General features: G+C 42.9%; 1 protein-coding gene across 4 annotated transcripts in view; it reads left to right on the forward strand.

The window, feature by feature from the left end:
* Window positions 1-14,533, forward strand: part of PIGG (phosphatidylinositol glycan anchor biosynthesis class G (EMM blood group)) — a 137,984-nt gene extending 123,451 nt beyond the window's left edge. For all 4 annotated transcript variants that reach the window (XM_068233895.1, XM_068233896.1, XM_068233897.1 and 1 more), the window contains 4 exons: window positions 1,638-1,829; window positions 5,072-5,381; window positions 11,202-11,365; window positions 12,560-14,533. In XM_068233895.1, the coding sequence (XP_068089996.1) occupies window positions 1,638-1,829; window positions 5,072-5,381; window positions 11,202-11,365; window positions 12,560-12,785 (892 nt within the window). In that variant the 3' untranslated portion in view covers window positions 12,786-14,533. The remainder of the gene's footprint in view (window positions 1-1,637; window positions 1,830-5,071; window positions 5,382-11,201; window positions 11,366-12,559) is intronic.
* The last annotated feature ends 1,929 nt before the right edge of the window (window positions 14,534-16,462 follow it).

Genomic DNA, 16,462 nt, shown 5'->3' on the forward strand with positions numbered 1-16,462 from the left:
GAAATGCCGCCGCAGAAGCTTTAAAGAGAAACGGTAACCAAGAATTGAACTATCCCATTCATTATCCAAATCAGTAGCTGATACCCCTTTCCCATGAGAAATCTTTTCCTTTTCTCAAACGGATCATCAGGGTGCTCTGTATGGCTGATATTGTGGTGAAACCCCTCCCACAGTGTGATGTCAGAGCCTCACAGCACTGAGGTGCTGACATCACACTGTGGGAGCCTTGTTGCATTGTGGGAAATTACAGCTGTTTCTAATTGCCAAAAAATCAAGCAGCATCAGGGATGAGCTCATGGAGTGCTCACAAGTAGTGAGCTACTCGAATTCATCATTAAAATAAGGCTTGATTACAGTGCCGTGCATCACTACGGCAACTGTTGCATGCAGTGTGAGAATGGAAACAAGGCCTTACAGTTCAAATTGTTTCTTCAGGCATGATACAGAACTGGTTTCAAAATCTTGCAAGAAAATTATAGTTATTAATTACATAAAATTTATGTAATTACATAAAACAACCTTTGTTATTTTGAAGAAAGGTTTTTCAGATCTTCAAGGACTAAGGGCTCTTTCCATATGCAAGCTTTTAGCTGCGCTTATAGAAACGCGATCGCATGGACATCAGAGAGTGCATAGACGTCACTATCTGATGTTTCCATACATGCACTGCAATTCACCACTGAATCGCATTATATGGTTACATGCATTTTGGCGCGATTGCACAGTTATTCCATGCATTATAAATGAAAGGGATCCCAAGCTCCTCTGGGGGAATCACGTGATGTAACGCAGAGCTGCGCTGACGTATGCCCATCTGCATTGCAATGGAACTGAGCCTGAACAGTCATTTTCTCACAGTAGATGTTTTTACATAATATCAATCTACTATTGATCAACACTATAGAAAGTAAAATAGCACTCAAAACAAGTTTTATTCAATTTACATAAAGGAAACCAGAGATGATCTATAATAAAAGTTTTATACATACCTGGGGCTTCCTCCAGACCCATCAGATATCAGTAGTGTCTATCATGAAACCAAATAAAGCCTTGGCTGATGTCATTATGCCTGTGCATGAGTGCTACAACAACAAAAATGTACCGTATATTTCAGACTATAAGACGCTTCTGACCATAAGATGCAGCTAGGTTTAGAGGACAAAAATATACAGTATACTAAACCTGGTGCATCCATGGTGAAGGGGCATCTTGTGGATTATGCCCTTTTGTACTTAATGCTCCCTTGTACCTCTTGTGTCTCTGTGTACTCCTCTTTCCCCCTTGTGTCTTCCTGTGTTTCCCATGTGTCATCCTCTATGCCCCTTTGTGTCCTCTTCTATGCCCCTTTGTATCCTCAGTTTCCTCTGCATGGGCACTGTACAGGGAGTTCCCGACATTACGGCGGGTTGGAGGTTCGTATTGGTAGGCATTGATAAGTCAGGAACTCCCTACATTTGGACTATAAGACGCAGTGACTTTTTCCCCCCACTTTTGGGGGAGAAAAAGTGAGTCTTATAGTCCAAAAATACAGTAATTACATGGGATTCATCTTATAACCCACTTACAGCCTATTGATATACTGTCTTCTTGTTTTTATTTATGTATGCAAATATCGATTCTCTGCTTCTTTTTTACAGCTCTGAACACAAGGTGGAACTGTCATTTTTGGTAGCTGTCTGTTTAATTATGATATTTATTTTAATTCAAGGAAAATGCTCTTTAGTATCTAAAGTTGCATTGATGTTTGGATTGTTGGGGGTGTACTGTTACAGAGCTGCATTAGGACATGTTTTGTATCCATGGCAACAAAGTACTAATGAAATTACAAAGTAAGTATTGATTATCTTTATTTCTCTGTTTCATATTATTTCATATTACCTATTACCACCATGCAAAGTTGAATTTACTAAGGAACAAAACAGAAACTTAATTTAGATAAATCAAACCAAAAAATGTGACCTTCCAATAACCATATCTAATCTGCTTCAAATAATAAAAATTAAGGTATTAATATGTATATAGCTCCAACATATTACGCAGTGCTGGACAATAAATTAGTTTACAGATGATTATATTAGGTTGACAGACAACATAATACAAGTAATAAGCAGTAGGACACACAATGCCATATCATGCATTGGAGTAGTAGTCCAAGTAATTCAAGTTCACGTTCTCTGGGCAGGATCCATGATTGTGTAGGATACACAAGGAGGTAGAGCCCTGTCAAAGGCTTACAATCTAAAAGAAGGGTGTGGTGACACAATAGGAGGGAGGTTTCATTGAGAGGTTTTCAGCAGAGAGACTTGGGGCATCAAAAAGTTGGGGTAGGCCTACTTGAAGAGGTGAGTTTTGAAGATGCTAAAGGAAGGGGCAAGCCTGATGGACAGTGGGAGAGATTTTCACAGAATGGGGGCTGCTCTAGTGAAGTCCTGTAGTCACGCATGGGAGTGCAAGATGTGTGGGGTGGTTCGGAGGAGGAGTGGATTGGGCGTCCAGGTATGTATCTTGTGACCAGGTCAGAGATGTAGGTGGGGCAGGGCTTGTTTATAGATTGTAGGCCAGACATGGGATCTTAAAGCTGATTCTGAAGCGGATCGGGAGTCAATGGAGGGATATACATAGTGGAGTCATGGACTTGCTGCATTCATGACGGATTGTATGGGGGCAATGCAGTTCAGAGGGAGACCTGACAGGAGGGAGTGGAGTGGTGGGAGGAGTAGATGAGTCTGGCTCCTGCATTAATGATGGATTGTAGGGGGCAATGTGGTTCAAAGGGATGCCTGACAGGTGGGTGTTGGACTACTTTAGGCGGGAGATAAGGGCATGGACGAGGAATTTGGCAGAGTCCGGGGTCAGGAAGGGGTGGACCTTGGAGATGTTGAGTAAATGGAGATTGCAGGGCCTAATAATTTTTTGAAAGTGTGTGTGTGTGTGTGTGGGGGGGGGGGGGGGGGTAAAGGAGAGGACCTGTGCAGTCAGTTGGATGATTGTACCGCTGACAGTAAGATTTTCAACTGGAAAGCTTTTTTCTTTCACAATGTTTTTATTCATGGCTATAAATCAATTTTTCTTCTTAAATTATCCCTATGTTCTTCCCAATGCCATTAAAGTGCCTTATGTTAGTTTGCAGCTCAATCATGCCCACCCCCCCCCCCCCCCCCCCTACATGATGTGCCTCAGACCACTGTCTGCAGGGCAGTGAGGAAGTGCTAGCACCTCTAGCTGTTCTGGCATGAGGTGTGTGATAACATCACATGTCCATGTATGGGGACACATCAGGGACAGTGAGGGCAGCCAGAGCAGCACAAGAAGAGTTGAGTGTCAAAAAAAGCCTTTGAAAGGGACCAGATTAAAAGACAACTGTACTGCGAAAAAATGTGGAGGCTGCCATATTTTTTAAACAATACCAATTGCCTGGCAGCCCTGCTGATCTATTTGGTTGCAGTAGTGTCTGAATAACACCAGAAACGAGCCTGTAGCTTGACTATGTCAAACACCTGATCCTGCATATGCTTGTTCAGTTGTTCAGGGTCTCTGGCTAAAAGTATTTAAAGCAGTGGATCAGCAGGACTGCCAGTCAACTGTTATTGCTCAAAAGGAAATAAATATGGCAGCCTCCATATGCCTCACACTTGAATACTCATCTATGAAGAGGGAAGGCTCGATCGGTCGAATACTGCTACCAGGGGAGCCAGTGCTGGAACACGGACCGTGAAAAGAGCGGGAAGGCTCCATAGGACCCAGAGCCTTCCCTCTCCTTAGGAGAGTATCTGTTTTTTATTCTGTTGTGGGTTTTTTTGCAAACCGCTTCAACAGTATATGATTATTTTCATCTTGTGATGCAATGAGAGCGGCCATATTCTGCTTGTTGTCATTACACAGGCAAGCTGCTCTACATCTCCACCCCTCAGCCTGTGAAAACTCCATTCCCTTTTCCACCTCCTTGCCTCTGAAATCTCATGCATGCATCAACAAAAGTCTCCGCCTCCCCAGGCTGAGCTCCCACGAGAACTTGCAGCATGGGTCTCAGAATGCCTAGACGCTGACGGAGCTGGGAGTGTGGATACACTTATTTATATGCAGTTAGGTAATAAATAAAATGTAAAAAAGCATTGGGGAAAGAATGCCCAATAAACTATATGCAAAGGGCAGAAAAATGAAGGCAGCAAAAGTTTCTCAGATCCACTTTAACATTCACTTACAGTTGTCCTTTCAAGAGACACTGAAGCAAAAAAAAATTTAAAAAAATATATAATTAATTGGTTGTGTAGTACGGATAATTACTAGAACATTAGTATGACGCGGCTGCTGGAGGAGATTCGCAAAGAGCTAAAAAACTTTATGGAGATGATTTCATTTTTCAGCACGACCTGGCACCTGCTCACAGTGCCAAAACCACTGGTAAATGGTTTACTGACCATGGTATTACTGTGCTCAATTGGCCTGCCAACTCTCCTGACCTGAACCCCATAGAGAATCTGTGGAATATTGTGAAGAGAAAGTAGAGAGACACAAGACCCAACACGCTGGATGAGCTTAAGGCCGCTATCAAAACATCCTGGGCCTCCATAACACCTGAGCAGTGCCACAGGCTGATTGCCTCCATGCCACGCCGCATTGAAGCAGTCATTTCTGCAAAAGGATTCCCGACCAAGTATTGAGTGCATAACTGAACATAATTATTTGAAGGTTGACTTTGTTTTGTTTTAAAAACCCTTTTCTTTTATTTGTCGGATGAAATATGCTAATTTTTTGAGATAGGAAATGTGGGTTTTCATGAGCTGTATGCCAAAATCATCAATATTAAAACAATAAATGGCTGGAACTACTTCAGTTGTGTGTAATGAATCTAAAATATATGAAAGTCTAATGTTTATCAGTACATTACAGAAAATAATGAACTTTATCACAATATGCTAATTTTTTTAGAAGATCCTGTATATATAATATTTTATACAGCTCTGGTACACTTTAAGGTACGATAGAAAACTCTGACTGTTGACAAAAGTATTATCTTGGTAATATGAAAATCTCCCAAATACTGCATCATTTAATTTGTTTTTCTTTGTAGGGGAATCACAGAAGCTCGTTTTGTCTACATATTTATCCTTGGAATTCTTATCACTGGCATAAAGGACCTCTTGAAATCCCATGTTATTTACACAGATTCCAAAGCTAAAGTTGTTGGGTTATGGGAAGTTTACAGTGGACTGATCCTGCTTACAGCTCTTTTGTTTAGGCCACACAACCTTGTGGTCTTGGTATTCTGCTTGTTGATTCAGCTTATTCTAACTATGTTTGTATGGAAGATCTTGCAATTCGATGCTGCCCAGATCACAATAATGCACTACTGGTTTGGACAAGCTTTTTTCTTTTTCCAGGTATGTTGTTTTATATAGAATTGAAACAGACAAGACCTACTTTTAGTAAACCCACGTTGATTATGTTAAATTAGATTATTCTGTGCTATAACCTTTTAAGTACTTTGCTTATATTACCTTTAAACACTTAACATTCAACTGATGTTATGCTTACCGGGGTATAGTTTTCTGGCTCTGTTATTTATTTTTCTTCATTCTTGATTAATGGGAAAAGATCAACTGTAGTCAGTCATAGGGAACTGACTCACATGAAAGAGGGTCACAAAAATAATATGAAGTGGTCTACTGATAACTGAGCGTAAAGCTAATTTGAAGCAACGCTTAATGAGAAAAAATTAGATACATATGTGAAGGAAAGGCTCTAGATACCATAGAGCATAGTCATATCTTCATGCCCGCGTTCCCCCGCTCTCCCTCCCTTGAAGTTATTCAACCATCTGGTCAAATACACCTTCAGGACTCTTCGTGAAGACAGCAGGTCTGTACTGTGCATGCACAAGCCTGGTCTCACGGATGCACCACTCTTTGGAAGCACTTGGGGAGGCGAGTGCTTCCAAAGCCTTCCAAGGAGTCCCAAAGGCGCTGTATTTGAACTGGGGACAGCGGTGGATCAAGGGAACGGGGAGAGGACCAGGAAGGCTGGAATTCAGACCTTCCTTCCATGGGTATTTATGGACTATGGATGTCAGCCTATTGGATGTTCTTTTCTGATCCAGAATTTTATACATCTGTTTTGTTTGAGCCTATTAATTCCATTAGCTAAGAGATCCTCGCTGCCTGCTGTATCAGTGCGGTGTAGCTTCATCTCACCTGCCCCAGTGGTCACTGTCTCTTCTCTCACTGCTGACTGCTTCTTCATTCCTGGGTCCCGGGTGCTTGTATGACGTAGCTACAAAAGGTCAAACACTAGAGCCATATGGCATTACCTTACATGACCACTAGAGTCTTGTAGTATTTGATCTCTATCATTTGATGTCCTACTGTAGCCCAGAGTGATAGGAGAGAAGAGAGGAAGAAGCAGCCAGTGGGAAGAGAAGTGACCCGAACCGTGCTGTGGACAAGTGAGAGTAGCTTAATCGGTTGTCTAATTGAATGCTGCTAGCGATGCGCTCCCAATAAACCGAAATTTCCAATCCTGCACATTTGACCGATTTTTGGGGATCGCTTGTGGCATTGATTTCTAGCAGATTCGGTCAAATTATTCAATCGACTAGATATTGATGAAATAAAATGTATAAAAGTGTATGACCACCTTAAAGAGTAACTGTTAGCCCCCAAAGTGAAATTTAAATCTCTACAGCAATGTTTTATTTAGTATTAAAGTGATCCAAAAAGCCAATGCAGAACTTAAAAATCAATATAATTTTGTTACTATGTAGCCTTTTGCCCAAGCTAAGGACGCAAAGCCGCATATCAGATACTGACCCCCCTCTCCTCCCCAGGACCAGGTGCCGATCTATTCGCACCACAAACAGCTGACCGCTCTGACAGGGAGAGAGAGCGGCAGCACTTCCAGCGCAGCCACGGCAGAGCAGCCGCCACCGTGCATCTCTCTCACATGTGTCTCGGCAGCGGCTGCTCTGCAGTGGCGGCGCTGGAAGTGCTGCCGCTCTCTCTCCCTGTCAGAGCGGTCAGCTGTTTGTGGTGCGAATAGATCGGCACCTGGTCCTGGGGGGGGAGAGGGAGGTCGGGCAGACATAGGCATGCTCTGCATGCTCATCAGTATCTGATATGCGGCTTTGCGTCCTTAGCTTGGGCGAAAGGCTACATAGTAACAAAATTATATTGATTTTTAAGTTCTGCATTGGCTTTTTGGATCACTTTAATACTAAATAAAACATTGCTGTAGAGATTTAAATTTCACTTTGGGGGCTAACAGTTACTCTTTAACCACTTAAGGAGCAGGCTATTCTGCACTGATCTGTGCTGCGTGGGCTCTCCAACCCACAGCCCAAATCAGGTTGCAGCCAGGGTGACCAGACTTCCCCCCCCCCCCCTCTTTTTTCCCCATTAGGGGGATGTCCTGCTGGGGGGGTCTGATCGCCGCCGGCTTGCTGCGTGTAGCGGGGGGGGCTCCTCAAAGCCCCCCTCCGCATCGATTCCCAGCCTCCATGTCCTTCCCTCCCCACCTTCCTGTGGGTGGCACAGGAAGGCGATCCGTCCTGCGCCGCCTCTGATAGGCTTCAGCCTATCAGATGCCGGCGATCCCCGGCCAATCAGAGGCCGGGGATCGCCGATCTCCTTTACGGCGCTGCTGCACAGCAGCGCCATATGATGTAAATACCGGGGATTTCTTCCCCGCGTGTTTACATTTAGCTTGCGAGCCGCGATCGGAGGCTCGCAGGCTGTTCAAAGACACCCTCCGTGAACTGACATGGAAAGGCCGCTCTGTTTCCATGGGAAACCACTTGCGACCTGCCGACACCCATCGGCGTTAGGCGGTCGTTAAAAGGAATCCTGAGACAAAGGGGATAGAAGAATTTATACTTACCTGGGGCTTCCTTCAGCCCCATGAACACCCGTGGGCTCCCTCGCCGTCATCCTGTCAATCCTCAGTCATAATTCTGTTACCCGTTTTTCATCAGTCTTTCATTCCTCTGTTATTCCTTGTCACATCTCTTTAACTCCTCTGTCATCCCTCTTTCATTCCATCCTGCTGAGCTTATTTCACAATTTAACACACATTTCTTTCATCACACCTTACTGGGCCCTATGTTCTCTTCACCTGCTGTTACTCCTTTAGTTCTCAGAACTCCCCTTCTGACATCACTCCTCTCTTTGAATCCCAGTCTCTGCTTCTGGTGACACTCTTTACTTTCATCCCACAATTTATTATACTTGTCCTTGTGTAATATCCTTATAATTACATTATTATGTGTGCTGTGGCTGTGGTTTAGAGCCTGGCTCAGAGAAGCTCCAGCTGCTGATTCCTCCTCATCTTCCTCCTCCTCCCAGGAAAGTTCTCATTCCCTGGCCTCTGACTCCACCAGCACCAGGGTAACATCCTCCATGTATTTCCTGCCGCCCTGGTCGGAGGAGACCCTGACCCGTAGGAGAAAGGAGCTCTCCGTAGTCCGCTCTATAGTTGCTGCATCCCGGCGGGAATGATCGCTATAGACCAGTAGCTCTTCCTCCCTCCCACCGCTCAACCGTCCCTTCTGCTACTATCCGTCTGCTGCCCATCAACACTCTTCCAACCTGTCCAACAACCGACGTGACACGAATGGAGGACTCTGCTTCCTCCAGGTGGCGCGGCGGGTACATGATCGCCTCTTCCTCCAGAGGCGGTTGGGCTCCTCTTTTCCCGGCAGTTGCACAGGCTTCCCTGCAGCGGCTCTCTTAAAGTTCCTCTTTCCACGGTAGCAGTGCCTGACACCTGTAGCGTCTAGTATATACGTCACATGCGGTGTCAGCCAATCAGGGAAGAGGAGAGATATGGGTCGGGAGGAATGGAATGGTGAGGGTGGGTAAGCCAATCCTGCAAAAGTCAGGCTTGAGAAGGAGGGGGGGGGGGGGGGGGGATAAAGAAGGATAGGAGGAATATATTATAGATTAAAAAAAGTCCCCAGTGTTGCAACTGTTGGTGATGACAATTTAAAGGGCCAGTAACAAAATTGAATGTGGTAACTCTTAAACCATAACTGCACTTTTTTTTTAAAGTGTGGAATACAGGTAGGGCTTCTTTATCACTCAAGAGACTCAGACCAGTTTCTATTGCAATTTGATTTTTATGGTGACAATCCTACTTTAATGCTGCATTACCATGGCATACCGTAGATACAGTGGAGCATACAGTCAATGAAAAGTATGCCTCTCTTTATCTGTTTAACATCTGCGCTTAGAGGTAACGCACTGCAAGCAGTGAGTTACCATAACGCAAAATTTACAACATGACGTTAACGTCGTACTCTGAATGTCGCATAGGCTTAATATTAGAGTGCGTTAAACTGTGTTATAATGACTTTATAATGCAGGCCCATAACGTCCCACTGTGAATGCGACCTCAGTCACATCCATCGGGGCTGTACTGCACATGCACGGCCTGGCCGCACGCGCCCCCATTGCGCTTCTGATGTTAGAAGCATTCTGTTCCTGCATAATACTACCTGTGCAGACATAGAATGCTCCCGGCCTGACTGACTCAACTGAAGCCTTACTATCGGGAAGGATTGCAGACGAACTGAGCCACCTGGGAGGACAGCAAGGGAGCCCACAGAGTTCATGGGGCAAGTAAATATAAAGCCTGACCCCATTTTCTCAGGTACACTTTAAGTTGTGTTTTCTCTAAAGATCCCTGCTATAGCTATCTATCTATCTATCTATCTATCTATCTATCTATCTATCTATCTATCTATCTATCTATCTATCTATCTATATATATATATATATATATATATATATATAGTTGTAATTCTAAATGCATTCCCTTTACACTTAATCATGTTTAAGACATCTTTGTCCATATTGGACTCTTTATATCTAGTTTTATTTTGTTCCCCTTAAGTTGTGTACATATTACAATACTTTAAATCATACTTAATTTAAAATCCGTTTAAACAATGGCTATTTCAGTTCAGCTTCCTTGTTATGCCAGTCTGTTTTTATAAATGAAGCTTTGTAAGAGAGTAAGTAGATTAGGGTTGTCAACCTTTTTGCAAAGGAAAGCACTTTTCTGGGGTGAGTCGTGATAAGACCATAAAGGAATAGCTTTTACAGATTTTTCTGTGTTGGCTACACAAATTAAGGTTTTATATTGGCACTCATTGGAGCTAAGTCTACATTGCAGAATATGCATGTGCAGCAATGTGCTGCTGTGCAGTAATGTGCCATTTGATTTCATTACAGTTGGGGCCAAAAAAACATTTCCCTTGCCTGTTCATATGGTGTCCTTATTGCATGGGCATCACTCTTTGCATCAGTTACTTGCTGGCTGTTCCTACCCACCAACTTAAAGGGGCACTACAGCGAAAAACTGTAAAATTTAAAATATGTGCAAACATATACAAATAAGAAGTACATTTTTTCCAGAGTAAAATGAGCCATAAATTACTTTACTCCTATGTTGCTGTCACTTACAGTAGGCAGCAGAAATCTGACAGATGTGACAGGTTTTAGACTAGTCCATCTCTTTATAGGGGATTCTCAGGGATATATTTATTTTCAAAAGCACTTAGTGAATGGCAGTTGCTCTGTCCAACTGCCAAAAAACTGTGTAGCGAGCAGGGAAGCTGGCCAGCATCATTGTTTAAATCATTTTTAGGGAATATCTTTATAAAGAATAAAAGCCTTGCTGAGAATCCCCTATGAAGAGATGGACTAGTCCAAAACCTGTCTCTTCTGTCAGATTTCTACTGCCTACTGTAAGTGACAGCAACATAGGAGAAAAGTAATTTATGGCTCATTTTACTCTGGAAAAAATGTACTTCTTATTTGTATATGTTTGCACATATTTTAATTTTACAGTTTTTCGCTTTAGTGCCCCTTTAACTCAACCACCAAGTGATGAGCCTAGTGCACAGCAGCAGTGTAGAAAAATGCTCCAACTCTACTTAACCATCAATTACTGTACATATAAAGCATGAGAGGTATGCACAGTAATTTACTATTAATATAGATTGTGGCACCTGAGCATTATGTTGGACAAGCCTGTTGTAAACCATGATTTTGAAATTAGAGTAAGAATAGCATTTGCACGTTGAAGCTAAATATATTTCACTTAAGCCAAGCTAACTCAAGTGTTTTAAGAATGTGTTAGTCTTATAGCAATTATGTAGTAAATTTCCATAAGTGTTTTCTGTATAACATTATGCTTCTTAATAGGGTAATTCTAACACTATAAGTACTGTGGATATATCAGCTGGCTTTGTAGGATTGGATGACTACGTTGAGTACCCAGCGATTTTCCTGACCGCATTTGTGACATACAGCGGGCCTCTGCTTTGGACTATACATTTGCTATGTTACCTTTGTGCTGAAGCCAACAGGTAAAAATACATTTCATAAGGTAGAAATGACAAGCATATGCCTGACAGCAAAATATTGAAGCAATTAACTGTTGATACTGGGATCCAGTAGAGTTCTTCCACTGATAATGCTGTGGAAACCGATTTTGAATAATTTTGAGGTATTTTTTTTTAATTTAGCTCAAATAAAGTTAAGATTAGTCTAATGCTTTCATTCTATTATGTGGTGGTGGTGGCTGGATAGTGTAATGGTTAAGGGCTCTGCCTCTGACGCAGGAGACCTGGGTTCGAATCTCGGCTCTGCCTGTTCAGTAAGCCAGCACCTATTCAGTAGGAGACCTTGGGCAAGACTCCCTAACACTGCTACTGCCTATAGAGCGCGTCCTAGTGGCTGCAGCTCTGGCGCTTTGAGTCCGCCAGGAGAAAAGCGCGATATAAATGTTCTGTGTTTGTTTGTTTGTTTGTTTGTTTGTTTGCTATTATACAACCTCTAGAAACTTGTTTCATAGCATTACATCAGATAAGGATATATGGGTCAGTTTATACCTTTTTCAGCTGAGTGAATTGGAGGTGGTGATCTGCCCTGGAGTCCTGTCTCTCAGAGTCCAGGAGGGGACACCCTGCAGGGCTGAGCAAGAGAATGCTGACGAGCTCTGGAGTCTGGTGGAGTGGGCTTGGGAGCTGGCAGCAAAGTGGTTTCCTTGGAATGACTATGTAAATCGTGGTCATGCAGAGTGCAGCACAGTATCATATCCAAACTTGCTAATCTTCTCGCCTGCTTGCTACCAATGATCGGACTCCTCCAAACTGCAGTTGTTCTTTTAGGCCTGGCATTAGCCAGTAAGCCCAGGCATGGTGAGGCCCCATTTCCTTCTCTCATCTACTTCAGCCAATTGAGATGCTTCAACTTTTCCTCCAGCAGCAATTTCAGTAGTCATTCTGAGCAAACCACTTGCTGCCAGTGAACCAAATGTTGACATTTTTCGAGGTCTGCCAGCAGTACTACACTACAGGGAAAAGGGATGTCAAATTGTGCTTGTATGTGACTGCCTTCTAAAAAATGGACATGGCATTACACATTACATTGTCCCTGAAAAAATAAGCAACGGTGTATGTGTGATAACTAGGAACTAGGACAGTAGAAAGTGGAGCAAACCTAACTATTTCTTCAGTTTGAGTGCTAATAATTACCTTATTCTTCTTGTACTCCTTCAGGTCTTCACCTTCGGTAGCTCATGGTTGTTACTGCTATGCAATCATTCGCTCTCTCCCAGTCACAGCCTACATTATTTTGGTGACAGCTCTTCGTTACCACTTGTTCATCTGGAGTGTGTTTTCTCCCAAGCTGCTATATGAAGTGATACACCTATCCATCTCTGCAGTAGTTTGTCTGATATTCATCGCTGTAGATAAAAATCAAGTGAAACACTGTGAAGGCTAAGTTTGTTATTGTGCAATATATAATGCACACAGTGTTTGCTTTTATTATAAGCTGCTTTATGAAGTGATACATCTGTTCACTTCCACAATAGATTGCCTGGTGTAGACTGCTGTAGATACTATTCAAGTGAAAATGCTTGAAGTTAACTTTTAATGTATAATTTAATAAACTGAGATTGGGTAGTTTTATTTTTCTAAAGTTTTAGGGACTTAAGTGTTTGTTTTGGGTTGCACTTTTATATTTTTGTATGTGCATGATAAATAATAACTCTCCTGTCATGGCTTTTTAGGGGTTTAGAAAATCTATTTGTTGTGTTTCCCTCTACCTCAAATTGTTTGGAAGATATGTAATGTAATACTGCTATCTATACATTACATGGAATACAAATGCCATCACTTGGTGGAAATGCCGGTTACTGTCATTTACCCACTTCCCTATCACAGGTTTTTACCCTTCAAAACCACAGCAATGTTCACATCTTGTTCCTCCCATTCATTCACCAATAACTTTATCTCTACTTATCACACTAAAATGATCTACATGTTATGTTGTTGTTGTTTTTTTGCCACCAATTAAACTGTTGTTTGAGGGGTATTTTGGCTAAGAATTATTTTTTGTATATGTACTTTACAGGGTAGAAAAGGAAAACAATGGAAAAATCATTCTCAGTTTTCAGCCATTTTATTTTAAACATAAAATGTTCTTATGTTGATAAAACCCATACATTTTATTTGCCCATTTGTCCTGATTATTACAACATTTAAATTATGTTGCTAGCACAATGTAATGCAACAATATTTTCACTTAAAATAAAGGTTCCTAAGCTATTTATGTATTTTCTTTTAAATGCTGTCACTTTGTTGTTGTGTTTTCTTACAAATGTTTTATGGTGGCGACAATGGGGTGGGGGTGAAGGGGTTACAGTAAGTTATTTATTATTTATCTTTTTACTGTGTGTATTTATAATTTGTGTTTGTGTATGTGGCCACTAGATGTCCCCACACTTTTTATTTCTGAGTACTGTGAACTTTAAAGGAGAACTCACCAGCCTGGATGGCAGTAGTTTGGTCCGGTCTGGGTGTCCATGCGGTCCTAATGAGGTGCACAGTGGGGTGGCATCAGCAGCACCACCGTGATCCACAGTGTTCCTAAGCGGCATAGAAGCAGCTGCTGTAATCCTCCATAATGCTGGTCCTTTGATCTCACCCAGTGTGCCCCGCAGCAGCACGATCCACATTGTTTCTAAGCGGCATAGAAAAAGCCGCTGTAATCATCCACAATGCTAGTCCTTTGATCTTTAACCTCCATTTTAGTGATCCTGAGTCAGGCTCAGGATGGAAATCCGCTGCTCAGTGGCAATCCCATGCCTGAGTGAGCTATATGCCGGAGCTGCTGTAGATCTCTCTGTTGTATGTTTTTTTTTTTCTTGTTTTTAGGGTTTAAAAGCTTGTCAAAAAAAATTGCACGGCTTATAGACCCTAAATCTGGAAATAATCATAACGCCAGGGAGGTTAATCTTGCCCAACATGCCCCGCAGTAGCACGATCCATAATGTCTCTAAGCGGCATAGGAGCAGCCGCTGTAATCATCCACAATGCTGGTTCTTTAATCTTGCCCAGTGTCAGCCCCGCAGCAGCGCGATCCCAGCTGACAAAGTGCATCTTCACCTGCTATAGTCCTCAGAGGCTTCCGTACTGCCTTGTTGACTTGCACTCTCTCATGACCTGCAGCACACGTGCGTCATGGGGTGACGCTAATAAACAAGGCAGGACGGAAGCCTCTGCGGACTGCCGCTATAGCGGCTGAAGATGTACTTTGTCAGCTGGGATCGCGGGGCTGACGCTGGGCGAGATTAAAGATCAAAGAACCAGCATTGTGGATGATTACAGCAGCGGCTCCAATGCCCCTTAGGAACAATGTGGATAGCGCTGCTGCCACCCCACTGCGGACCTCATTAGGATAATTTACTACACAAGCAAACAAGCACCAAGGTAGGTAGGACTGTTACATTCGGACTAGAAGACGCAGTAACCTTTTTCTCACGACTTTTGGGGGTGAAAAAGTGGGTCTTATAGTCCAAAAAATATAGTATCTATCGCTCTCACTTCAGTTTTCCTTTAAAAAGAGTTTGAAGTGTTTCCTAAAACAAAAACCAAATACTCACCGAAGGATAGGGTCCTATAGAGACTTTCTGTTCCTCTCCTGGTCCACGCGTTCCACCACTGGCTCCCCCGTTAGCAGATAAACTTATCTCATGAGTTTGTTTTCACTTCTAAATGGGGTGATGGGTTGTTAGCGGAGATAAGGATCTTTGTTTACACCATGCTCCCAGACCTGGCACAGAGGTATCGTAAATTCTGAGTTCACAAGTTTTTAGCTATACAGGCTGAGAAAAAGTTTAAATATCATCAGCCTCTTACCAATATAAAAAAATGTTGTCCTTATTCAAGCCCTTGTCCATTGCTTTGAACCAATTTATAAATTTTGTTTCTGCTATTAATCGATCATTTGATGTTTTGATGCCACCCTTCAGGGCAGTGACACAAAGATCATACATGCTGTGTCCGTTGGAACGAATGTGTATCGCAACTGGGAGTTCACATTTGGACAAAAACTTTTTATATTGGTATGAGGCTGATAATATTTAAACTCTTTCTCAGCCTGTATAGCTAAACTTGTGAACTCAGAATTTACGATACCTCTGTGTCAGTCCAACTCCCAGGTCTGGGAGCATGGTGTAAACAAGGATCCATATCTCAGCTAACAGCCTCTCAACCCCATTTAGATGTTCTGTTTCACTTAAAGGGACTCCAAGCAGTGCAGAAACTATGGAAAGATGCATATCATTTTAAAGCTCTCTTTCTCCTCTTTCCAATGATATATACACCGCTGCCCTACGCCTTTTAGTTTTCGCTATTTTCGCGATTGAAATTGCCGCGGCTGCGATTTCAATCGCGAAAATAAAGAAAACTAAAAGGCGTAGAGCGACGATTTAGGTGTCGCCAGAAAGAGGAGAAAGAGAGCTTTAAGATATCCATCTTTCCATAGTTACTTGTATTACACAGGACGACACTTTCCCCAGTGTCAGCAGCTCCATTGAGCAGAAAAAGTCGGTCTGTGTAATACAATGTAACTATGGAAAGATGGATATCATTTTAAAGCTCTCTTTCTGGCGACACCTAAATCGTTGCCCTACGCCTTTTAGTTTTCTTTATTTTCGCATTTGAAATCGCGGCCGCATCTTTCCATAGTTTCTGCACTGCTCGGAGTCCCTTTAAAGCGAATGGGATCCCATATTAAAATAAAAAAGTCAGATACTTACCTAAGGAGAGTGAAGCTCGGTCCTAATGAGCCTTCCCTCTCCTCTCCCAGTACCCCCGGTGCTGCGCTGGCTCCCCAGTTCACATCCCCCACCGAAGGGACTTCGGAAGTCTTCTGGAGCCGAGTCCTCCCGAAGACAGGCGGCTCCATACTGCGCACGCGAGAGTGCGTCATAGTGGGCGCTCGCGCGTGCGCAGTGTAGAGCGGCCGTCTTCGGAAGCATTTCCAAAGCCTCCCTTTGGCCGGGAAACATCGGTATTTGACCAAAAAGGTTGAATACCGCTACGGGGGGGCCAGCGCAACAGCGGGGACCAGGAGAGGAGAGGCTCTATGGGACCCAGAGCCTCCCTCTCCTT

Source organism: Hyperolius riggenbachi, chromosome 1, assembly GCF_040937935.1.
Source record: "Hyperolius riggenbachi isolate aHypRig1 chromosome 1, aHypRig1.pri, whole genome shotgun sequence".
NCBI classification, from domain to species: domain Eukaryota; kingdom Metazoa; phylum Chordata; class Amphibia; order Anura; family Hyperoliidae; genus Hyperolius; species Hyperolius riggenbachi.